This window comes from Heterocephalus glaber, unplaced genomic scaffold (assembly GCF_053883595.1).
Source record: "Heterocephalus glaber isolate CG9 unplaced genomic scaffold, H.glaber_assembly_v1.0 deba00000546, whole genome shotgun sequence".
Lineage (NCBI taxonomy): Eukaryota > Metazoa > Chordata > Mammalia > Rodentia > Bathyergidae > Heterocephalus > Heterocephalus glaber.
The window spans coordinates 6,011,246-6,036,631 of record NW_028258147.1 but is presented as its reverse complement, the minus strand read 5'-3'; the positions used below and the strand labels follow the sequence as shown (position 1 = coordinate 6,036,631).

The 25,386-nt window shown below is 42.7% G+C and overlaps 1 protein-coding gene across 3 annotated transcripts; it reads left to right on the top strand.

Annotated features, from left to right (window-relative positions):
* The first annotated feature begins 347 nt into the window (after window positions 1-347).
* Window positions 348-23,057, top strand: LOC101700104 (carboxypeptidase A2). 3 transcript variants are annotated; one of them, XM_004856333.3, is made up of 11 exons: window positions 348-472; window positions 3,283-3,364; window positions 4,171-4,305; window positions 5,002-5,097; window positions 7,552-7,653; window positions 9,507-9,605; window positions 10,920-11,030; window positions 12,306-12,396; window positions 13,940-14,139; window positions 16,345-16,429; window positions 22,671-22,976. In XM_004856333.3, exons 1-11 carry the CDS (start codon window positions 387-389, stop codon window positions 22,856-22,858), a joined length of 1,275 nt encoding a protein of 424 aa, XP_004856390.2. In that variant the 5' UTR covers window positions 348-386; the 3' UTR covers window positions 22,859-22,976. The 3 variants fall into 3 exon arrangements, with proteins under 3 accessions (XP_004856390.2, XP_087060659.1, XP_087060658.1); XM_087204532.1 differs by lacking the exons at window positions 348-472; window positions 3,283-3,364; window positions 4,171-4,305; window positions 5,002-5,097 and having other exon boundaries at window positions 5,148-7,653; window positions 22,671-22,992; XM_087204533.1 differs by lacking the exons at window positions 348-472; window positions 3,283-3,364; window positions 4,171-4,305; window positions 5,002-5,097; window positions 9,507-9,605 and having other exon boundaries at window positions 5,144-7,653; window positions 22,671-23,057.
* The last annotated feature ends 2,329 nt before the right edge of the window (window positions 23,058-25,386 follow it).

The following is a 25,386-nucleotide window of genomic DNA, read 5'->3' as shown; positions in this document are numbered from 1 at the left end:
AGGATGCCTGAGTAATTACTATAAATGTTCTGCCTTTTTTTTTGGTTGGGGACCCAGAAAGGACTTTAACCTCTAGGACTGTTAATCTGGCTTCTATCACTGGGGAGAGTTAGTAGCGCTTTATGTTTGAAATCACAAATGCACGATTTGCCCTTGGTGTGCTCTGGCAATTGTGTTTTCTTTCCATGGAAATTTGTTATCTCATCCTAGGAATGGAAAATGTACAGATCGGCGGTATCACACCTGTGGGTGTCTATAACCTTGAGATTTTCATATGAAGGTGGGAATTTTACCATGTGTGAATTCACTTGAGTTCTCGCAAGGCAAGTGATTGGCCTCAGCTGCACTCCCTATAAATAGAGTTCAGGAGGGGCTCTGAATTCTGGATGCTGGGAAAAGCCTTGACAATGAGGTTGATCCTGTTATTTGGTGCCCTTTTTGGGCATATCTACTGTCGACAAACATTTGTGGGGTAAGTTATGTTTTCTGGTGCTTGTCTGAATTCTACCTACCCGATTAATGGAGACTCTCATTTGTTGATTACAGAATAATAGGTGTGTGTGTTCAGCATTTTCAGTATTCTTTTAGATTTTTGAGACCACAGTGGGAAAAATAGAGTGATCATGGAAGAGATGAATGGTGTGGAAAGGAAAAGTGTCAATTGTCAAAAAGTTTATCTCCAATAAAGTAACTTCTAGTTGGAAATAAAAGATAGACTTGCACTAGGCATGGTGGTGCATGCCTGTAATCCCTGTAATCCTAGCACTGCGGCTGAGGTAGGAGGATCAAAGCAAATTTGAGGCCAGCTTGGGCTACGTAGTGAGTCCAAGGCCAGCCTGAATTTAATCAAGACACTTCAAAAAAACCCCGTAGGATTGCAATCCCTGACACATGTGCACAGGACAGGAGAACAAAGGAAAGGCCTCTTGTATGCTTGTATGGTTGGAGAACAAAGGAAAGGTTAGGGGTTTTATCAGGACTGAGAAATCTACTCAAGTGATTTTGAATGAAAGCTCATCGGTGCTTGTGGGAGCTGGTGAGATCTGATTGATAAGTGGGGCAGTTACTAGATAAAGTTAGTTCTAAGATCATACTTGGTAGTTTCTTCATCATTGCTAGGTAAAAGTAGGATTCTTTTCTTGGCTTTTTTAGACTAGGTCTTGCTATGTAGTCCAGGCTGGCCTTCAACTCACCACAGAGCCCAGACTGGCCTTGAACTCACTGGGATTACGGGTGTGTGACACCACACCCAGGCTAAGTAGTCTGGAATATAAGAGAGGCTGTTTTGTTGGATTGGTTCTGTGAGAGAGAATCTGGGGCATGCGTCCAGGGACCCTTCACTCTATTTTAGTGGAGTGTGACAGGCACAACTCCATTTTGTATAATGAATTTTCACAAAAAAGAACATACATAACCCAATTTCTCCACATCCTTACGCATTTTTTCCTCCGATGATCAGAACGAGGGGATGATAGACATCAGGGAGGATTGAGCCACTCGGCCATTTGTCACAGTAAGTGTCAGGCTATTCTTTCACCTCCTTCTGGCCTGTCTGGGTTTTATCCCGAATACCAGCCCCTGTCCTCTCCTATCTTCAATTTAGTGTCTGGTTGGTGGAACCTCAGGAAGTGGGAAGGCCAGGACTGTAGATTTCACCCCAACTTCTCTCCTGCCTTTAGGGTGCATCCTTCTCTGAAGGGCTTTGGTTTCAAATTCTGTGAAGAGATTTGGGCAGCATTTTGGGATAGTGTTTCGGGGAACTAATGAAGCAGTCAAATAAATTTGGGAATCAGGGGGTTAAACAAACTAGGATTTCTAGGAACTTTGACTAAATTAGCATGCACTATAAATCTGTAAGAGGGGATCTTGATTGCAAAACAGATGTCAATTTTATAAAAATTTTCAACCCCCTCCTTTTTTTGTGTTTTTTGAGAAAAGATCTTGCTATGTAGTTCAGACTGGCCTTGAACTCACTGTGTAACCTAGGCTGACCTTGAACTTGCAGCAATCCTCCTGCCTCAGCCTCCCGAATGCTGGGATTACAGGTGTGCACTACCATGCCTGGCTCCTCTTTTTTTTGGCTAGGCAACTCAAAGGATGACTGTTCTTTAGAACTCACATCAAGAAACATTAGCCTAATGTATTACTTTATCTTTTTTTTTTTTTGGTACCGGGGATCGAACTCAGGTCCTTGTGCTTGCACAGCAGGTGGCTGAAACCCCCCGCCCTTACTTTATCATTTTAAGGAGGACCCCGCGAGTCTGTGCTTTAACCAAAAATAATGAGGCTCAAATGGAGGAATTTTCAGACCATTTTGTCCACATGGATACTTGGAGGCAGAAGAACCTTGAAGAGTGAACATTCTGTCATTTGTGTATTCCACTAGAGTTAACTAGAAATTGTGTGTTGCTTGCTTTCAGAAAATGTGGATTCTGGTCCCTGTCTATGGCTCACTGTACCTATTTGTTTCCCTCTGTACAAAAGGACAGGACATCAGCTTTTTTGGAAAAAAGGGATAGACCAGGAAAGGTTCTGTCCCCAAAGAAGAGGCTATAAAAATACAGCTTTTTTTTTTTTAACCCAAACTCTTTTCTAAGAATATGTATTTGCTTGTTTTAGGGTCTTTCTTTTCTGCTACCGTGTCTCCGATAATGTTTATTTCCATTGTAAGTGTGTGCATGTGTGTAAAAAGAGGCACAGCATGATTTGTCAGGGTCCCAATGTCTCCTAGCTAGGTCCCAAGTTTGGGCCATATGAATGGGCTTTGGAGATGGAACTCTGATACATTTTAGTTGCAAAAACAAGAACAAAGAAAAGATAACAACAAAAAAATCAAACCCAGAAACACTCAGGTCTATCCAGATGTGAATTTGATTTTTCTTACAAACATCAAATTAATTATCCCACCTTTAAAATGTCTTTTTCTCTCTGAAAAACAACAACAAACAAGTTTTAAAAGCCACTGCTTTATGAGCAGCAGGTGTTATTTGACAAATACTCATTAGCTAAAGGAAAAGTAACTTTAATGGCAGGCTTCCTGCTAGGAGCAGGCACACCTCTTAATTAGTATTTAGATAACATTTCCTTGGAGGAAGTAGAACCATTCTGTCACCTCCTAATCTGGGGATGTGGGTCAGTATATGATTTATTAGTTTCTGCACTGTCAAAGATATCATTGTCTGTTGCACTCATTTCTTAGATAGAGGCTGACAGGTGCAGAAAGCAACAGGAAAGATTGTCCAGGTTTGTTGTAAGGTCATGTCTCTGGTTAACATTCTTTAGAGACCAAGTTCTTGAGATCATCCCAAAGAATGAAGAACAAATTAAAACTCTGGTGCAACTTGAAGCTGAAGAACATCTCCAGGTATTTGTCCTAGGGAGGGCTTTTGTTTCCCAGAGTCAGACCCCATGGCTAAGGGCTATTTTGGATTGTATTTAACAATTTTTTTAATAGTACATGCTTGCAGTACATAACGATAATATTCCTTGTGTGGAGTTGGTATATGTGCATAACACGTCCCCATTCCTTTTTTATTCCCTTCTCTTCCCTCCTTCCCCCCTCCCTCTATCTCTTAGTCCCCTTTCCTTTTTGCAAAAGATCTATCTTGACTCCTCTGACATATGGTATTCCAAAAGCCTGGACTCTAGTCTCAACTACATAACCCTGGGGAAATCACCTATCTTTCCTGTGACTCATTTTCCCATTCAGAAAAATGGGGATGAGTATATGATTCTATCTCATGGTTATATTGTAAAAGCGAAAAGAGATTTTGAATGTGAAAATTACCTTGAAAAATTGAATACCTTTAATGTATTAATTCTCTTCTAAAATAATTCATAGTACTAATATCCTATTAGGAAATGGACTGGATCATTTGGATACTAGGTGTTTTTGTGTTTTTTAAAACTTGCCACAGTTTTAAATAATCTTTTCCACTGCCAGTTGTATTATCTAGCCATGGGTGGGGGAACCAATATGACACATAGGCTGATATTTGGATATTTAGATATTCTTGTTGCCATATGATAGTGATTTCGCAATGATTCTAGTTTTGGGACTCAAAATAAACTAGGTAGCGAATTGATTTCTTGAAATCCATCAATGCTGAACCATCTATTTTGCCAGAACAACCCACTCATTGTCTTGGCTTTGCCTTTTGTCCTTTTCAGCTTGATTTCTGGAAATCACCCACCACTCCTGGGGAGTCAGCCCATGTCCGAGTCCCCTTTGTCAGTGTCCAAGCAGTCAAAGTTTTCTTGGAGTCCCAGGGAATTGCTTATTCTATCATCATTGAAGATGTTCAGGTAAACGTGCCATTGACTAGCCTTCCAGAAACTTTCTGGCCCACGTGAACTGGGGTTCCACCCTCTTTTTCCTTGAGTACTCTTTGTTGGGAAGGTTTCTGTGGGGATCACTAGGGTCCTCCAGCAGGATGGGCTGCCCATGCAGGGTGTGGAGGTTGGTGCCCTCTTTCTCACCTTGGCTTTCGGCACAAGTGGAATATGGTTACAAAGAGCTGATGGGTTAGGGCAAAAAAGAGACGATAGCATTTAGTATAAAGTGCAAACTGAAGGTTGTTAGCCAAAATAGGGAAAAGCAAGCTGCTACTCAATTAGGGTTTAATTAGAGGTTGACTCAGAAAAGTGGGATGAGCCATGTAAGACTGTGCCTGCAGGGCCGGGGATTTAGCTCAGTGGTTTCGCCCGCCGCCTGCTTTGCAAGCGCAAGGACCTGAGTTTAATCCCCGGTACCAAAAAAAAAAAAAAAAAAAAAAAAGGCTGTGCCTGCAAGCCCTCCACACACTGCATCGTCTGACTGGCTGCATTCCCGTTAATGGCCTATCCCCCTTTAGAACTCTTGCTGTCTGAACAAGAGGCACTGAGTCCACAGGGCAGGGAAAGGAAAGCTTGGTACTACGGACTGAGTGTTACCATTTCCTCACGTTATAGATCAAAAGGAATTGCTATCAACTAATCATGCATAGAGTTGGTTTATTTTAGGTTCTCTTGGATCAAGAGAATGAAGAAATGCTATTTAATCGGAGAAGAGAAAGGAGTGGTAACTTCAATTTTGGAGCCTACCATACCTTGGAAGAGGTGGGTTTTTCAAAATGAACATCAAAACAATGGGCCTCCTCTCTCCTCAGGTGACAGTGGCACTACTTCCACATAATTTAATGATCTAGAAATCATTCTCTTATTATTTCCTAGCCTCTCCAAATTTCTCTAGGATTTCACAGCCAATACCAGGATCACCCATGGGACCCAAAGTCCACCTGTCCATCCCAAGAGCCACACACTTACTTTGGAAGTGTACAGAAGGTCTTAAGTGAGCCCACAAATAGCTCTCTCACTCTCTTTTCCACCCTCTTGCTGTTACTAGAGTTTTGAGGCAAAAGTCTCAGTTCCAGGGATCTTAGCAGACCAGGCTTGGCCTCCTGTCCCAAAATGCCAATCAAGTAGTGGTGAAGGGCAGGAAAGGAGCTGTAATCCGCATGGCCATGCTGGAAGCACAGAGTGGGTCAAGATGTCTTCAAGAGGCTAACAAACTTTGGGGTTGTATAGAAAAGGGGAGCAAAGGCAAGGGCTGGGGTTTGCATAGCTGGCAGTGTAGATAATCTTGGTCAAGTCGTTGGTCTGGTTGGTCAGTATCTCAGCGGTTCTGGGAGGCTCTGGGAGGGCCATCACTGCTTGAGGAAGCAATTGGTTCTCATCATGAGAAGCCAGCTCCTGCTTTGGGGTGGGAGAAGTCTCCATTGTCATCATAGGGTTGTTCCTACTTAGGAGTGTGTGTGTGTGATCTCATCAAGGGGTGGTCTGCAGGCTCTGCCTTTTCTGGAAGCCCAGGTAATTGTAGTTTTAGGATGATGACTTCTACACATCACTCCACAGGGTCTGGAACTGGATGTTGTTATAGCTGGGAATCAGATGTCCCAGCAGATCCTGAAAATTACTTACTCCTATCTTGATGGTCTTAGTTTTGAAGAAGGATGATATAGCCTAAGTGGGTAAATTTAGGGCTCATAAGCCTTGTAATATTCCTTAAGTGATTAACATGCATATGTGCAGAGCTGAGCAGTGATCTGACCTAAAATATTAAAGTAGTGAGGAAGGCATAAAAATGATAAAAGATACCAAGCTTTATCCTGCTTTTAGTTCCACATAGGGCATCTGCAGGCCTAGGCTCCAAGTCCCTGTAACGTTGCCGATTTCTGACCTGAACACCCAGTTCGCGGAGAGCTGTATCTCCAGGCTGCCATCAGTGGTACAATCAGGGGTCACTTTTACATTTCTGACCTCCAAGCAAGGATGGGGTCTCTCCGCCTGCCCAGGACTGCAAGGCTGAATGGTAGCAAAGTCTATGTAGTCTCTGCTGTTTCTCCTGAGTTATGTCATGTGACGCAGCTGGGTCACATGGTGCTGGCTGGGTCACATGGTGCTAGCTGGGCACCCAGGTATCCCTGCATTTACCTCTGTGACACAGAGCAATTCTTGGGGCCCAGGGGATCTAGCTACACTGACTTAGGAGTGAGGTAGTGGTGTGTGTGTGAAGATGTTAATTGTGGGGTTCAGGGGTGACGTGCCAAATAGGAAAGAGCCAGAGAGGATGTATCTGATAAGTACCAAATCTCCATAACAGCAACTTTAAAATGTAAAGAGCTCTCAAATTGTTTTTCCCTTAGTTTATGTGGTGGTACAATCTGCTCTGACTTAAACTTATTTGGGGGCAAAAGTCTGCCCTGAACTGACTTGATGATTTGTTTCACTGCTGGAAATATTAACACGCTTGAATATGGAGCAATGTCAGATGTGTAATACACAATATGTGCTCCCTACTACTTTAAAATTCCCGCCTTCAAAAACACTCGTGGGTGTGTGCAGTTTGGCTTAAAAAAGAAAAGGCAATGGAACAAAGAAGATGTGCTCTTTCCCCCCCTTGCTGGTCCCACAAACTAGTGCTTGCATCCTGTGACAGCACATGCTGGCAACAGCTGGAGAGGCCTTGGTCCTGGTGACCCTCTAGACACGCCTGCGCAGGCTCAGTGACAGCACTGGCCACAGCTTGGCTGCCTAGAGAATACACAGAATTTCAATGAAGCTTGAAAATAGTAGCCGGTGGCTTGAGTACCTATGCAGCAGGCGCCCCATTGTCTCCAGCCTGCTCCAGTCCTGCCTCGTTTTATAGCACTGGGCTCTGGAGCCATCTTTCCTGATGCATCACCGTCTCTGCTCCTGAAGGCGAGAAGCCCCCTGGCTGGAGAAGCTCCATCTCAGATCTGGGGTTGTGGAAAAGCCACGGGCAAACCAGACAAGTACCATTTTGTTTTCCACAAAACTGGAAAGAGCCAGTTCTGCAGTAGCAAAATGGCTTCTCCTTTCCAGAATGACTCATCGTCCCTGAGCTGGGATTCAAAAAGTCCCCAAGCCTCCAGCCCGGGCCGAGCCTTGTCCCACCGAGTCCCGAGGGAGTGGGGATGGAGGGGAGAGAAGTCACCAATAGACGCGTCCGCTCATTCATTTGCAAATGTCTATTCATCTGAAACATTTCAGATTTCCCAACAAATGGATAACCTCGTGACTGAGCACCCTGGTCTAGTGAGCAAAGTGAATATTGGCTCTTCTTCTGAAAAGCGGCCCATGAACTTGCTCAAGGTACAGGGGTGGGGAAGCAGCGGCCTGTTTTGCTCTCGATGCTTCTAGAATCCAGCCCCTCCCGGCTCTGTCCGCAGAGACCCCCCCCCCCCCCAAAACCGGTCCTTGCTGGTTTTGAGCATCCTCACCACTCCCCGCCCCCCTTCTGCTGCTTCTTTTTTCTCTTTTCTTGCGCAAGCTGACGCAGGTCTGCAGGAGAGAATTAATGGGCGCGTCCTGATGGATGCACTCGCAGGGGCCCGGGCGGGCGCGCCAATGGGAATCGAGGCGGGGGCGGAGGGCTGGGGAGCGTTCTGTAATTAATCAAGGCGGGAGTTCTTCGCTTTTTTTCTTTTAAAAGCCAGTTTAAAAAAAAAAAAAAAAAAAGACAGAGTAAATTGCCCGAACTGCATTAAAAAACAAAAAGCCAAAAAACCAAACCCAGGAGTGCCGCAGTATGCAGAAGGATGACAGACAACTAAACCGCAAAGGGAAATGTCTTCCCTGAAAGAAGGCCTTTCTTTTAGGTGACAGCTGATAAAAAGGTTAAGGTTTTAGTCCAACTTGTTACCCTAACAGTCGTGGTAGTGGTAATTTCAAGCTTTTGCATTTTGCCCTGAAAAAAAGTGAAAATTATTTCCCCAGACTTCCTAGAAAGAGTTTGTTCAGGGGAGGGGGGAGGTAATGTCACAAATCCCTGCTAAATTTGGAAATGTCATGGCAGGGGACCAACTGAGTAACTGGGACGAATTTCTCCATAGTGGTTTGCCCAAAACAGTTCTGGGAGGAGTGTTTTCCCTGCTTTAAGACTCGGGTGGGTTGCTAAGGCTTACTACCGCATTTCTTTTTAGGTCCTCTTTTTTTCTCCTGCAACTGGGTCTTGAAGCCCCGGATTCCCAGATTCTCCACTTTGGGGTTTCCTGGCCTTCCCTCTTCTAGGGGCTGCAGTGGCTGAGGCTGTTGTATGTTTTCTACTTTTACATTTGAAGTCTTTGAAGGAAAAAGCACAAAACACTTTCAGCTAAACTCTTGAAACCTGTGAAATGTAATTTTTGAGTAAGGATTTGCATTTCTCATTTACCTTATCTGCTATGTTTAGGATGCTGCACAGAGATAGAACTTGATGGTGCAAAAATAATCTTTTCTCTCCATTTACTGATCCAATTGACAAAGCCACTGTTCCAAACAAAACTAAGTCGCTTTGATCATAAAATTTAAACTCCAGAAAGCGGCTCCCAGAGACTGTTGTCCTGTTTTTATGAAGGACTCAAAAAGTTATCACGAGCATTTCTATAGCTAAAATAATACAATGCTTGCATAAATTTGGAAAACAGGGAAACAAACAAGAAAAGGAAAAAGAAACTCAAAAAATCTGTGACTCCATTTTCACAATTGTGGGATAATATCCATAAACATTTTTACTACTTCCTTTGCTCTTTTTTCACTTCCTCCCTCCTCCCTCCCTTTGTGTCAAATGTATGTATAGACGGATACACCCCTGCTATAAACTAGTCTTTTAAAAAATAAAAATGACGTATTATTTTATAACCTGTTTCACCCCCCAATTTACAACATACGATATATTTTCATGTCATTATCTGTGACATTTTACAAACATCAAAGGAGGAAAAATCTATGCCCTTTTTGTTAGCCTGCATTTAAGCTTATGTTAAAAGAAGGTGTGTGTGTGGGGAGGAGAACCAAAACCAAAAAACCTTAAATGAGAATTAATCCAGTGTCACTGCCTATATCTCTCTCCTCCTGCTCTTCTCACAGCAAGAACAGAAAGGGGACAGAAAAGGACCCCTGTGGAGAGGTGGGGGCCAGTCCCCCACAGTGGTGGAGCCGCTTACATCTCCACACTTGTTTTGCAGTTCAGCACTGGAGGAGACAAGCCGGCCATCTGGCTGGATGCTGGGATCCATGCTCGAGAGTGGGTTACTCAAGCCACTGCACTGTGGATAGCAAATAAGGTCATTTTGCCTAAAAGTCCTCCCTTATTTTGTCTTTCTGGGTTCAGGTCTACAAGTAAGCACACGATAGTCCCTGGGGTCCTGACTGCCAGTGCTCTCAGCCAAGTCCTCTTGCCACACGGGTGGGAAACACATCCATCTGACCTTTTTTTGGTGTTGCCCCATCAGGCGCCATGGCACTGTGGCCCTGGGCCAGCCGCTGTGCACTCTGTTATATGACACAGTGAGCCAGAGGAGACGGAAAAGGTGGCAAGTGAGGAAGCCGGGAGTCCAATTTCTGCTTGAGAATAGATTAGAAGAGAGTCTGCTGCCTGGAACTCTGAGGGCTGAGGCACAATATGCAGATAATCTATGAAATCGTGAAAGCAGCTCAGACAGAAAATAGAAACAGGTGCAAGAAGGGTTTACTTTGACCTACAGATCCAAATTGGAATTAGTTAAGGGTGTTTGGATTGTTCTGAAATTTTCTCAAATCTGATTTTGAAGCCAGGATGTAGCAATATCTCTCTTCCACATGTTTGTTGGCATGAGAGTCAGGACATGGGGCTGGGTGTGACCCAGTCTGGTATTTCTTAAGTAATTCAAAAATGACATATTATAAATTAGAATGTTAATTCATGAGCAAAGGAAATCAATCCACATCAGACCATTCAAGCATGTGCAACCACGTGCATACTGACTGATACATTTTTCCCTTCAATTAAAATGCGGTTACCTTTAGGGTATTATGAAATGGATATTTAACAGTTGAATAATAATGCCTTAGGATGGCTGAGCACAGGAAATGAATAAATTTTAATCCAGCAGAAACTTCAGCTCTACTGAAATTGATTGAAAGTAAAAATGTAATTCCCCAAATGGAGTTTAACAAGTTCTCTGTAACCTTAGCAAACAGCTGCATATTTAAGAAATCTGATCTTGGTGAGTTCTTTGGGAAAGCTACCCTGTGTAAGCATGAAGGAATATTAACAAAATTTTCTTTGGTTCATCCATGGACCTATATAAGTCACACATACCATTGCCCACCATCGGAACATGACCCACCAGAATTAGGAAGACAGAGAGAATAAATAAGTGAGAACTGATTTTTACCTAATAGAAGTAATTTGTTCTGACCAAAAATGAAAGTATAGGCATTGGCACGTTAAACATATTAACACCACATGAGGATGGACTGCAGTGGGCTTGGAAGTATTTCATTGATCAACAGTGATCCTTACTTTGCATTTGGAAAAAAAAATAGCCTTAATATTCTGTCCTGTGTTTCCTGCCCAAAGGGGAATATGACTTGCCATATATGTTGTCTCTGGTCAGATTGCCTCTGATTATGGAAATGATCCATCTACCACTTCCATTCTGGACACCATGGATATCTTCCTGCTGCCCGTCACAAATCCTGACGGATATGTGTTCTCTCACACCCAAGTAAGGCTGGACTTTTTTTCTTCTTTCATAAGGACTTAAAGAGCTGTGTAGGAACTTTGAAAACCAAATACAAGTAATCTTTCTGTTCTTGATTTACTCTAAACAGATTGCCTAATCTCTCAGTAGTGGCTCTGAAATGAGGCACAGAAAAGTGTTTATAATCACTTCTTATTCCAACACATGATGTCTTTACATGTCGCCTCAGCCAGAGCCCATTTCAGCTGTTAGTCTGGGCTATTAGAGCTCGGTGTTCACTGTGAGTCACCTAGGAGATTTGTTCCAATTATCTCTGTGTTTTTTTGTGGGGGGATTGATAGAAAAGAGGAGGCGGATGTTACCTGCTGACAATTAGATTGCAGCAGGATTTAGGTAGGCAGCACAATGCGTCCTAGCCTTTTACTTGCAATCTGTAGCAGAAATTCTCTGTAATATCACTCAAAGGAATTGTGTAGGTTTTTTTTCCCTTTAAAATCTCATTACAAAACACCATTGTGGCAATTGTGACCCCACGTATATTCGAAATGAGTCAGAGCTTCAAGTTTATTCTTGTAGAAGCTGACAATGATGATAGCCCTTTCAAAGAGACTCGTACTAACACTCATACTCATCTTATGAGATACTGCATGAATAAAGGGTGCCAGTGGCAAGGATAAGAAATACCGCCCACTATATCCTTCTTAGAGGTTCACATTAAAGCATTAAAAGTCCTTAAATTTCTAAAGTACATTTACCAATTTATCCCCATACTTTTCCAAAGTATTCTGTCACAGAATGTTCTCCCTCTTTCCCTCATTTTTTATTATGGTTGTTGATAGCATTTAACAGCAGTAGTTTTTTATGGGACATGATTTGACAGGGGTTTATTTTTTATTTTATTTTTTGCAGTACTAGGGATTGAACCCAGGGCCTCATGCTTGCTGCTAGGCAAGCTCTCTACTACTGAGCTACTTTACCCAGCACTTTTTTTTTTTGGTACCAGGGATCGAACTCGGGACCTTGCGCTTGTGAGGCAGGCGGTGGAATCACTGAGCTAAATCCCTGGCTACTTTTTCTTTTTTAATTTGTGAGACAGTGTCTTGCTAAATTTCCCAGGCTGGGTTCGAACTTGTGATCCGTTGAATAATCCTGTGTGAGGACCATGTGATACCTCTGGCGCAAGGGAAATGTGTGCAGTACCAAAGGGAGGCAAGGGAGATGAGCAGAATTCTAAAGGGACCTTTTCATCAGGCTGAATGATCATCCCATATTCTCTTTTTGGGGGGTTGGATTTTAAAGAATCGAATGTGGCGGAAGACCCGGTCGAAGGTATCTGGAAGCCTCTGTGTCGGAGTGGATGCTAACCGGAACTGGGATGCAGGGTTTGGAGGTGAGAGCAGGGACTTGCCCCCTGGTACGGACATACTCTTTGGCAAAGTAGTTGGTTCTCCTGGCCCCGCAGTGCGTCAGTTTGCTAAGCCCACTTAGGATTTGAGCCATTTAAAAACCTCTTTGAAAAACACTTCACCAAATTCCCTTCACAAGAGCTCAGTGCTGTCGTAGAGCTATGAGCAGCATTAAATACATTTTGTCTTACATGTTGGTTTTCCTACAAACTGTAACCTGGTTCAGCTTCCCAGCTGCTGAGCTGCCTGAGCAAGTCTGTACAATGGCGGGAGCTCAGGAAGCCCGGAAGCAACCACTAGAGGGCGTTAGGATCAATTTGGAGGAGAAGCATTACATCATCTTTGGATGCTTCGAGAAGGAAAACTTAAAAAAAGAAGTACAAATAGGATTAAGAAAATGATGTTTTGAAAGAGACTCAAAGATAGAATATTTGCTTGCTATTCTGGTTTTGTTGACTTGCAGCTCCTATATTTTAGAGTTCAGCGGCAGGCGAATTGGACCCTCCTTTGTGCTTTTAGGCTCTGATTGAACATCTTTGTTTCACTAATCGTGGAATTGAAACGTGTTTGGTTTTCTTCACTTACACCAATAGTGAGGTTACCAGCTTTGATTTTTACATGGAAGTATCCTTCTAACACCCTGCACAGAGTCTGCAGCATGGAAGGCAGTCATTAAATATTTGTAAAACAAATGAATTAATGAGAGTTATGGAACCAGGGAAGGACACACTAGGGAATTGTGACAGGATATGGACGAGTGGTAACTTCATTTATTGCTTTAAAAAAATTTATTTGCATTGGGGAAAAATAAAGCACCAAGCCCAAAGTATTGAACAACTGCCCATCCCCTCCTGAAATGTTACCCTTATTAAATAATTTTAATGTAAGATGACAGAGGTTGTATTTACATTTTATCCTGGTCACTTAGCTATGGGGAATTTCAATCTCCTCTTGTTCCCTAAAAGGTTCTCTAGCATTCAGACCCCCTACCAGCCCTACAATGACCCCATTTTAGTGATCTTGAGCAATTAGAGTTGCTGATAGGATCAAGACCAAAGGGCCTTGTCAAATGTAGTGATTTCCTCACTGCAGAAAGAGTGTCATAGGTTCCTAGCATTCGTGGCTTTGTGACTTGGAAGTACAGATGCATAGAATCTTCTGCTCTTGGACTCTACCAATTGGAAGAGATCCCAGAAAATGAACTTGCTAAACTCCCACCCAGTGCAGGAATTCCATCCATAATATTAAATCTAGCTTTTCTTCCAAAAACTCCCACAGTGAGGAGATGATCTAATTTGATAGCTCTTTATGCCATATAGAGGAACAGTATTTTTTTTAAAAGAAGAGATGTGTCCAGAATCACTTTCACTGGCTATCTGTGCCTTTAGGAAGAGACCTGACCTAACACAACGATAACCTTTCTCTGATTTCCAGGAGAGGAACTTAGGGATGTACATGGTATCTTCCTCCTTTCAATATCTTCCTAAAGCTCTCTGTTCTCACTGGGCTTCTCCTGCATCCCACCAGGGCCTGGAGCCAGTAACAGCCCTTGCTCAGATTCATACCATGGACCCAGGGCCAACTCTGAAGTTGAAGTGAAATCCATAGTGGACTTCATCAAGAGTCACGGAGCAGTCAAGGCCTTCATTACCCTCCACAGCTACTCCCAGCTGCTTATGTTCCCCTATGGGTATACATGTACCAAGTCAGATAACTTTGATGAGCTGGTGAGTTTCACAAATTTCATCTTAGTTCTGCAACAATATCCATTATGCGGGTAAGTTTTAGTCATAAAGTTAGGCACTCAGGTAGAGGTGTACTAGTGACAGGTTACAAACATGACAAGACATCATTTGAGCCACTAAGATGGTGATGCAGCCAAAGCTTTTCGAAACTAAGTCTCCTTGGGAAATAGAATTCATGAAATTTTTGTTACTTTATTTTATTTATTTATTTATTTTGTTACTTTAATCTGCATGAGCAGGAGCCCAATTTGACTATAAGTTCCCAGGATGTGCTTTCTGTTGCTTGGGGAGGGAAAAAAAGAAAAGAAAAAAAAAGGCTTAGATTTGGATCTGAGGCTCTTGGACTGGTGGAAGATGCCATTTGCTAAGCAATGCTGTTCCTCATAAATTGACTAATATTTTCTTGGAGCCTTTGGCACTGTCACCTGCCATGATGATGCACTGGGTTTAAAACACTCACTTCCCTAGTTTGATTCCTTCTATCATCTTTCCTGTTTCAGAAATAAGCGAATTGACAGCAGCCTTCCTTAGTTCAGCTGGTGACATCTCAGGAGGTTGTTCACAATTGAGCAAAAGCTATCCCCAGCTGAAGAAAATGTGCAGAGAGTTCCAGTTTGGCCTGTAGGCTTTTTTTTTTTTTTAAGAAAGCCATTTAATTTTAGGTCTTCGTTTTTGTTTTTTGCTTTTGGTACTGGGAATTGAACTCGGGACCTTGTGCTTGTGAGGCAGGCGCTAGAACTGCTGAGCTAAATCCCCAGCCCTATAGGCTTGGTTTTTGAAACCCACATGTTAGGGATAAGCTCAGAATTATGACCTTTTGGACAGTTTACCTGCAAATGGGTTGTTGTCAGCAACCCCAGGAAGAAATGGAATAGATTATTCTAATTCAGATGTATCTTTCATGTCATCAGTTGGATTTTAACCCTGTAGAGTGGTTTTAAGGGTTTTGATGTGACCATTACCATTCAAAGTCAAATAAGGGATGAAGAATGCCAGGGTTGGGCTTTTAATAGTACTTTTAATACATGTAAGTACCTTTAAATTATCTAAACCCGTGACTCAAATCTTTACCAGATAATCATCCAACCTACGACTGAATAGCTTCCTGCTCCCAAGGGAGCTTATTCTGTGGCTGGGCAGGTTTAATTGTGAGTTCTTTCTCCTAGAGAGTTAAAACCTTCTCCCTGTGTTTTTCACTTACTCATCCTGTTATCTTCTCAGCTTTATTGAGCAAATTTATTTCCCTTTGGGAGGTGAATCCGTTAATGATTTAAAGACCAATAACCTGTTTCTCCTAGGTCTTTCCCTACCCCTCCAAAATAACCCCAGTTCCTTTAAGCACGAATAGTATGGGCCTAAGTTCCCTCATCATTCTTGTTTGCTGTTTTTGGAACATGCATTGCATGGTTCATGTTCATCAAAGGTAGCGCCCAGAAGTTAATGTGAAACCTGTGTTGTGGGTTAACCAGTATAGAGCATAGCATGGCCATAACTGCTGTCATCCAGATTGTGTACTTCTGCTATTCCGGTCGAGGGTCACATTAGTTTTTTGGCAGTGGCACCCTTCAGTTGACTCATCTTGGGCTCATTGACAGCTGAAACCCCCAGGCTCTTTGAAGCTTCAGCTGAGCCAGGTTCCCCCATCTGGTAATTGTATAGTTGTTTTCCTGGACCCAAGTTCAAAACCGTACATTTATCCTGAGCAAAGACAGTAAAGCTCCAATCAGTCAAAATTGGAACCCTCAAGTAATGGAAAATATTTTGCTGAGGTCTACTGCTTAGAAAAAAGACAATCACAGGGAAATAAGCCATGTAGGGATCTAGTACAAAAAAAAAAATCAACTTCCAGATATATTTTGGGATCAGTATGCATTCTCTTTAGCTCCCTTTTACCCACCCTATTTTTATTCATAGTCTTGAACAGTGATGGTAAAATAATGAATCCTGAGTATTACAAGCACTTGGATTATTCAATAAACATTGCAGGTCTACATGCTGTATCTTCAAGGCCAACAGAAGTACACTTGTACTTGCTTTTCTTTGAAACAAAAAAGGCATGTGCTTCTGCCTCAATAACGAGAATGTCTAGTTAATCATATCTTCCTGGTCTATATTCTGCTATTGGGTAACCAATTTCCCAAGAGACAAGTATTATCCATCCACCTTTCTTTGGTTCATTCTCTCTAGAATGAAGTGGCCCAAAAGGCTTCCCAGTCAGTGACAAGTCTGTATGGCACCAAGTACGAAGTGGGACCAATCTGCTCAGTCATCTGTAAGTATCTCATGTGATGGAAGTTTGTACCAATGACCCACTAAGATGGCAGGCACCATGAGCATTCAGGACAAATTGAATGCCTTGATGTGAAAGGAACAGTAGGCCTTCATGCAAGGAACTCAGCCTACCCAAGTCTCCTCCACAAGATGCTATATGATATCGAGAACAAAGAACTTCCTAAGTACATGAGTTTTATGCTCCCTCCTAGGCTTGTCCAGATCATTACAGCTCACTCATTATGTGGATCTCTTTGTCTAAAAAATAGGCCTTTATCAAAACCTAGTCCTAAATCCTGCTTTTTTAAATTAACCTTCCCTTTCCTGGCTAAGAAGGAATCCTATGGACTATGGGTGGAAGCAGAATGGGTATGGCTCTTTGAGGACCTGGGTAGGGGCTGAGGTATAGATCAGTGGTAGAACATATCTCAGTGTGCAAAAGGCCCTGGGTTCAATCTCTAAAACACACACACACACACACACACACGTGTGTGTGTGTGTGTGCATGCAGACCTGGATTGTTCAGTGGCTAGATTTCTGTTGCAGGAATATCTCCATGCAGTATATTGGGAGATGAGGAGAAGTCAGAAAAAATAAGGGCAAGTTCAGGAATAAGTCCTGGGAGCCTGCTTTCCGACCTTTTGAGACTCTTCTCCCCAGTAGATTGGGTTAAAAACAAGAAGCTAGTGTAGTGCTGTGGGAAATTTCGGAGATCCTTGTGCAGATTCTGACTCCCTCGAAGGAACAGTCCCTTCCTTTTGGATAGGGCTAGAAACTGAAGGAACACATCTGGGTGTCCATGAGTTCTCTGGTGCCCCTATGCTCAAAGATCCTCTAATAGGCACCCATTCTCTTCAATACACTTTAAGCAAGCTTCTGTTACATGCTAAGTGTTATGCCAAGTACTGGAGGAAGAAGGAGCCTACCAACAATTCACTCTTTACAGGAGCAATGAACAGGACAAGTGAACATTCATTACATACAAGTAGTAGGTTATGCATGGCACAAGTCTCGTACATTTGGGAGGGATTTGACAGTGACTGAGTCAGGAAAAGCTGACAGTTTAAAAAAGAGGACAGAGGGCCGGGGATTTAGCTCAGTGGTTTTACCACCTGCTGCGCAAGCGCAAGGACCTGAGTTCGATCCCTGGTACCAAAAAAAAAGAGGGAAGAGTTTAAAAATTTTTTAAATTATATTATTATTGTTGTTGTTATGATGATGATGACAACGATGACCACACTGGGTATTGGCCCCAGGGCCTTTGCACTGAGCTACATCCCCAGCTCTTTTTTTCTGGGGGTAAAAAGTGGATCACCAGGTAGCTTAGAGAAATAGAAAAAAATGGGAGCTTTCTGATCATTGGAAGGTACACATACACACAGAGGCCCAGAAGTATGAACTTTCATGAAGAGCTGTGGGAATGACAACTGAATCTGGGATCGGTGGAATGAAAGCTATATGAGGGGGTGTTGGGGGAGTTTGTATCTCTGCTTGGCCCCTTTTGTGTGTCATGTTAAGGAGTTCAGATTCTAGAAGCCTCTAGGGAGCTTTCAGCAGGGCAAGGAGTTGAGATACTGTGTTGAGATGAGACATGTTAGCAGCAGTGTGGAGGCTGGGATAATGATGGACCAGAAGTAGGGTGAGTGCAGGTGAGCGACAGTGGCCTAAACCAGAGCAGGGCTAGTGAGAGTGGATAGGATTGGGAGGTAAAGCCAAAAGCCCCTGCTGTTTGTTAGATATAGCGTTTCTCACTGAAGATCATTGAGTAGTGCCAGTCACTGAGAGGGACATCTAGAAGGTAAAAAGGAGTGAAATTGGAGAGATTGTGAGCTGAGTTGTAGACATAGTGAGCTTGAAATACTTGCAGGATATTCAAGTGGAGCTGTCCTGGAGGCTTTGGGTGACATGGCCCTGGGATTCTTTGGAGAGAGAGAGAGAGACTTAGTAACTGAGTTAATGTAGAGAGGGTAGTTGGAACAGGAGAACGAGGAGATATGTGGAATGGGAGGACAGAGGCGCAAGATGTCAGATAGACAGGCTGAGAGCCCTGCATTTCAGGGAGAGAGCCATGATTAAAAAGGAGTCAGTGGTTCAAATAAAGACAAAAGTCAGGAAAAAATCAGGTCAGGTGAAAATGGAACATTTTCCATTGGATTTTCATCACTAGTTTATTGGTGGCCTTAATCAGAGCAGTTTCAGAAAAGTAGATAAGGGAGAGAAAGGGAGAGGAAGGGAAGCCTTTTTTTAAAAAAGAGGTACGATATATTAATAGATTGTGAGAAAGGAACCAGTAGAGAAGGAGAGGCGATGACAGGAGGGAGAGGAAATGACTGATGTAGAATGGTTGCAGAGGAGGTGCACGAAGGGGGTCAGCAGGGGCAGCCAAGGCGGTCAGTCGGGCTGGAGCGAAAGGAGCCATCCTCGGACATACCGTGGGTGTGGGTCAGCTGCAGCCATAGGAGGGGTCGGACTCTGCAGAATGCTCACTCTCTGGCTGGGGTTAGCTAATGGGAGTCTTGGAGAGCAGAAGAATATTTTACTCATTATATCTACAGCACTCCATGGAAGTGCAAAAACCCACTGATCTGGTAATATTCCATGTCGTGAATATGGTGCTCATATTCTTTTCTCAGATTATGGTGTTGTAGTTTTGTTTTTCCTACTTAATGATGCATTTAAGAAAACTTTATAAGAAACAAAGAATCCAATGATCATCATATTTTGTTATCATTTTCAATTTCATTAATGATTTTTGTCAATGAGCACAAACATATTTGTCTAGTTGGAATCCGTGTCTTATATTTTGTGCTCAGTTGTTTAAAGTGATCATCATTTCCTGTGGAGTTTTGTGTATTTATATTTTAGGTATTTGTTATTTCATTATACATATTGCTAACTCCTGGGTCTTTGGATTGTTTCACATTTTTGTTAATAGTGCTACTAGGAACATGTTTGTACAAACTCCTTTTTCTATTACATGATTTTTTGGGAATATATTCCCAGGTGTGATTACCAAATCAATGGAATGAACAGATTTGGAGCTTCTGATACATATTTTTTAGGTTGTTCTCTGGGAAGACTGATCTGCACACAGTTGCTGAGACCACACCCCCTTTTTGGGGACAGGGTCTTTATTTATTTATTTTTGGTACTGGGCATCCAACTCAGGACCTTTCACTTGCGAGGCAGGCAGTGGAACCACTGAGCTAAATCCCCGGCCTTTCCCCCCCCCTTTTTTGAGACAGAGTCTCACCATGTTGCCCAGGCTGGTCTCAAATTCTTGGGCTTAAATGATCCTCCTGTCTCAGCCTCCTGAGAAGCTGAAACTACAGGCAGGTGTTACCATGTCCAGCTTGCTCAGATCTTGCTGAGAACCTTTTAACATGCTCCATATGGGCTTGTTCTCACCTTTATCAGGACATTCACCAGGGAGGAAGGCCCTGTGGGTGGTGGCAGAGGCGACAGAGAAGTGGACATCGCTTGAGACCATGACAGCTTAAGACTGAGGTGTGCATGATTTTGTCTGATTGGCAGCCTTTGAGTGGAGGCTGGAATCCAGAATATCTACTGAATGTCATTGTGTGCCCTTGAGACACTATATGGGTTTTAGCCATTTTATTATAGGAATATAGGGGTTTTTTTTTCCACTCACTTTGTCTGAAGGATTTACAAATAAGGTAGACCTTGGAAGGTAGGGGTTTAGTATATTTTCCTCGATTAGATCACAGATGTTGAAGATATTTCTAGTAAGCAAATACCAGACACATACAGGTTCACTGTGTGATCACTTAGAACCTGCCCACTCATTAATACAAGTTCTTGCCAGGAGTTGACACTACTATCTTGCCTTATTCCAGCTTGGACAAGTTCTGTTTCTAAGAACTAGTCCCAGTTAAGGACTCCTTATCTCCTTTCCCTGCTTGGCCTACAGCTCTGGCCTGAACACTTGCTTCTGTCTGCCTGACAGGTGGCTGCATATCTATGGTGGTGAGACATTTCATGGGAAGGCTCCTAGAAAGGGCTGTAAAGACCTGCAATTAATAGGCATTTGACCCAGAAGAAGATGTCCCTAGAGTTCTTTCCCAGGGAGGTGTAGGGGGAAGAGCCCACAGCTCTTGGGGTCAGAGGCCTGGATCTGAGTTATAGCTCTGCCACTTTGGAACCAAGTCACCCTGGGCCAGTCAGCCATCCTCCCTTAGTTTTATCACCCATGAAGTGGATTTTTGAGAGGCTCAAAATCTAGTACATGTATATAGAATAAAAGCATTCCCTAACTCTAAAACACTACATAAGTGTTGATTGCTAGTTTCCTGGTTACCTGCTCTTCTCCAGATACTTCTTATCCTTAATATGGCCTAACTTGACCAGAGTGTAGTCATTTATTGATAATGATAGTTAATGACTGATATTTATTGAATGCCTAGTCCACACACATTATAATAGCTCCATCACTAAATTGCTGTGAATCTGTTTCCTCATCTGTAAAATAGGAGCAGTACGAGTACCTACCTCAGCACTGAGGTAGGGATTAAACACATTGCCTACCATATTTAGTGAGCACTCAGCAAGTGTTGTAATCATAACCATTACAGTATCGTATTTAATTCTCACTGCCCTGTGTAGTAAGTAGTATATCATCCCTATTTGACAGCTGAAGCATCTGGAACTCAGAGAGGTAAGTGACTTGCTCTGAGGGCACCAGCTAATGATTTGCAGGGTTGGGATTCAACCTGAGGCCAGTACTCTGTCCTCTGTGGACTCTCTCCTCTAATGGGATTGGCTGTGTTTTATACACAGAGGTCTAAGTTAGTAATTTTGGTACCCAAGAAAGATTCTGTTCAAGTCAGCAATCATTTAGTATTTTTTATTTCCTGGGTGCCATCATAGCTGTTGAGGATGAAGATAATAACACAAGTCATGAGAGTTCTCAATATTACAGGTTGAGCATCTGCTATCTGAAAATCCAAAAATCCATAATCCAAAACTTTTGATCACTAACACTATGCCACAAGTGGAAAATTCCTCACCTGACTTCACATGACAGATCTGAGTCAAAGTGCAGGTGCACTAAAAATACTGTATAAGATTACCTTTAGGGTATATATAAATCAGGTATATATGAAATATAAATGAATTTCACATTTAGACTTGGGGCCCCTCTCTGAGATATCTCATTATGAAATATGAAAATATTCCAAAATCTGAAAAAAAATCCAAAACACTTCTACTCCCAAGCATTTCAGATAAGTTGTACTCAACCTATAATATTAGCCTCTAGTCCAGTGGTGGTGAACTCCTGGCACACGTGTTGTTTTTCTTTCAAGACAAAAGATATTAGTGCGTAAGTTGTTTTTTCTAAACTAAAACCTCAGTATTCAGGTTTAACTGCAATGTTGACACTTTGTGATAAATAAGTGGGTTTTGGGTTGAAGTTGGGCACTCGTCTCTGAAAGGTTCACCATCACTGCTCTAATCCCTCTCGTTCCCTGGTACAACCTCCCTGGTTTTCCCAGCTCTGTTATTAGGGACTAGGTGGCTTCCTCCATCTCTGCCCCAGCCATGTTCTCTATTTGACCTCTCCCTGTCCTCCCAGGAAGAGGACTTAGGGTCAGTCCACTGCTCAGCTCTCCTGACTCATGAATGCCTTAAGTCTTCATACACCGATGTCAGCTTCCTTCATCATTTGTCATGCTAGGGCCACACATCTCTCAGGTGGATGGTACATATTAGCTTCAGAGAGCGCCTGCTTCAGCCTTCTGCTGGGAGTCCCCTGAGGGAAGTGATCCAATCTCTTACTCCTCTTACAATCCCTCATCTCCCACGAGAGAAAACAACATCTGTGCCTTCTGAAGAAGGAAGTGGATTGGCCTCCCTAAGCTGAGGAAGAGGCCAGGTAGGGCAGCAGGCAGGATTGCAAGTGGGTGGGTAAAGCCAGAGGCTTCTGAGAACATCAGAGGAAGGTGAAGTATAGTGTCCATTTGAATAATATCTTTTTTTTTTTATGGTACCGGGGATCGAACTCAGGTCCTTTGCTTGCGAGGCAGGTGGCATGAATAATATCTTTTGTTTGAAAGTATCTTTGAATTTTTTTCATAAACTTGATCCTCAACTAAACTATGTCTGCTCCTGCACCCCATGCATAAGGGGCCTGATTCATCTTTGATCGTGATGGAACTCAATTGAGAGGTTTGTGAGAGGCCAGTGGGAATAGCTTAACCAGACTATTCTTGTTTGCTCTTCAGACCAAGCCAGTGGTGGGAGCATTGACTGGTCCTATGATTCAGGCATCAAATACTCATTTGCCTTTGAACTGAGAGACACAGGCCGCCATGGCTTCCTCCTGCCAGCCAAGCAGATTGTGCCCACAGCTGAAGAGACCTGGCTTGGCTTGAAGACCATCATGGAGCATGTGCGAGACCACCCCTATTAGGGACCTTTGGAATACACAAGCACCATTAAAATCTCTTTGGTTTAAAGCAAAACTGGATTGTGATTATTCCTTTCTCTAATTTGGGAGTACCATGTCTTCGGTTTCTCTCTTCTTTTTGTTTCTGTTTTTGTGTTGCTGGGAATCAAATCCAGGGCCTTGTGCATGCCTGTAAAGTGCTCTACCATGGAGCTACACTTCCAGCCCCCATTTTTTTAGTTTCTCCTGCCCTAAAACACAACAAGCTACTGTACTGTACCCCTTTGTCTTATTTTTTAACCTATCCTAAGCAGAATATTCCTAAAATTCTTTACAATTTTTTATGTGGTGAGTTATATATAGGAAAATTTACCATTTTTGATCATTTTAAAGGATATAGATCCGTGCATTAAATACATTCACAGTGTTATGCCACCATCACTACCATCCATCTCCAGAACATTTTTTGTCATCCCAAATTGAAAGTCTGTACTCATTAAACGATGACTCCCCACTACCCTCTCTTTCTATCTCTTCATAACCATTATTCTATTTGCTGTCTCTATGAATTTGTCTATTCTTGGTACCTCATAGAAGTGGAATGAACCATATAGCATTTGTCCTTTGGAGTGTGGCTTATTTAGGGTAATGTTTTCCATTTGTATCATGTGCCAGCCCCTTCATCTTTTTTTTTTTTTTTTTGGTACCAGGGAGCAAACTTGGGACCTTGTGCTTTTGAAGTAGGCAGTGGCACCACTGAGCTAAATCCCTGGCCTCCCTTCATCTTGATAGTATAGTGTTGTGTTCAATAAATTCTAACCGAGGAACTGTAAGGTGCCAGGCATTGTGTGTGAGAGGTGCATGTCCTTTGGTCCTGTTGTCACCTTTTATTTTTCCATTTCTGGCACTGGTCAGGGCTCAAACCAATGACACTTCTTCTTTGTGGTTGTTCCATTCAGTCTGGTCTCAGCTTCCACAGATACCTCTTTAGACATTCACTTCCATTAGAGATTTAGAGTTTCTCTATGTTAATGGTTTTCTCTGGGAGACAAAGCTGGGAAGTAAATTTCAGCTTGCCTAGAATTCTGGGTACACGATTGATTCACTTCACATCTCTTATTGATTCCAGTCTCAGTTTCTCTTGTTACTAACTTCAAACCTAAAATCTATCTCAGTGAAGAAGACCCCAGCCTCTGTGGTGGACAGAGTGGGTGTAGGAATTCAGTTTAAGCACTGGGAAGACAATAAGAGGCCTGAGGGAGATAGAGATACAAACCCTAGCTTCACCACACCTGACAGAGGCTCTCTCGTGGGCTATAGCTTAGACTCTGTGCACTCTGTTGATCAGGCTGGCTTCTGAGTCTTGTCACAGCCAGTCTTTGCCAAAATCCTGCTAAGTCACCCACTCCTCCTTGATATTTGATCAAATTCCTCATCCCTCAGTGTTGATGTATAAGTCCTTGGCTTGCCTTTAGTAAGACATCTGTTAGTCAGTTTAGCAAGAATCTTAAATGTTTGTTGTATCCTTTCAGTAATTTTCCATCCACTGATACCCTTACTCTGGTGTCTTTGCTGTAGTTGGAGTTGAGTACAGTTAACCTCTCCTATTGTGAAAATCATGACCTCTAATGCAATAATCTTGAATAGTCTTTACTGGTTTAAGTGTCAGCATAATTTTCCCATAATACTTCCAACTACAGCTCTGACTTAGATCCTCTTCCCTTGTAAGATGTGGAAAGAGAATAGTCCATGGATATGGTGGGCTGGAGAGAATGTTTGTGGGAATTGGGGCTCCCAAGATGACCCAAAGGCACCAGAGCCCATTAAGAGGTCATGGAGATCATAAGTGTTCTGCATTTATTCCTCTGAGACTTGGTAGTAAGGATGGCAACTAGCAAAGCCTAAGAAAGTCTTATTATTACTAATTCATTAAGCCTTACATATCATTCAGAACCTAAGAAAAGCTGATAATTTATTCAGGATAATGCATCCTTCCTATACCTTTTACCATATATATTTCTTTTAGTGGAGTCAAAAGAATTAGGTCTCAGATCTAAAAAGGGCCACAAACTCTCCTCATTCTAACCTGCTCTGGTGAAATTCTCTGACAGGGCTTGTAAAGCATGTAGTCTCAGAGCTGGCTGGAGGTTAGTTTATAGTCTTCACTTTTTTTTTTTTTTTTTTAACTTTAGAGGTAACTCCATCCCAGGTTTACAATCTGGCCTCTCCTATCAGTGTAAATTCCATCCAGCACTGTGGGACTTTTCGGTTTATTCAAGAAGCACTAGCTAGGGCTGGGGATTTAGCTCAGTGGTTCTGCCTCCTGCCTCGAAAGCACAAGGTCCTGAGTTCGATCCCTGGTACTAAAAGCGCTAGTTAGATGCCAAACCACGAGCAACATGGTACCTTTGGCACAGACTTTTCAGCCTGTGCAGCAAGTTCCTGATCATGTAAATAGAGTGGCTCAGCCTTTATCACTTGAAAGGAATGGAAGAGGCAGAAGCAGGGACCCGCCTGTCACTCTGTCAGAGTTGCAAAGGTGCTTGGGACTC

What these genes read in the sequence shown, in the direction of transcription:
- LOC101700104 (XM_087204532.1), top strand. Translation starts at nt 7,132, where the DNA reads ATGCAGCAGGCGCCCCATTGTCTCCAGCCTGCTCCAGTCCTGCCTCGT. An exon ending in CACTGTGGATAGCAAATAAG is followed by an intron (nt 9,606 to 10,919) that starts GTCATTTTGCCT and finishes GTCTCTGGTCAG; the next exon opens with ATTGCCTCTGATTATGGAAA. An exon ending in ATGTGTTCTCTCACACCCAA is followed by an intron (nt 11,031 to 12,305) that starts GTAAGGCTGGAC and finishes TGGATTTTAAAG; the next exon opens with AATCGAATGTGGCGGAAGAC.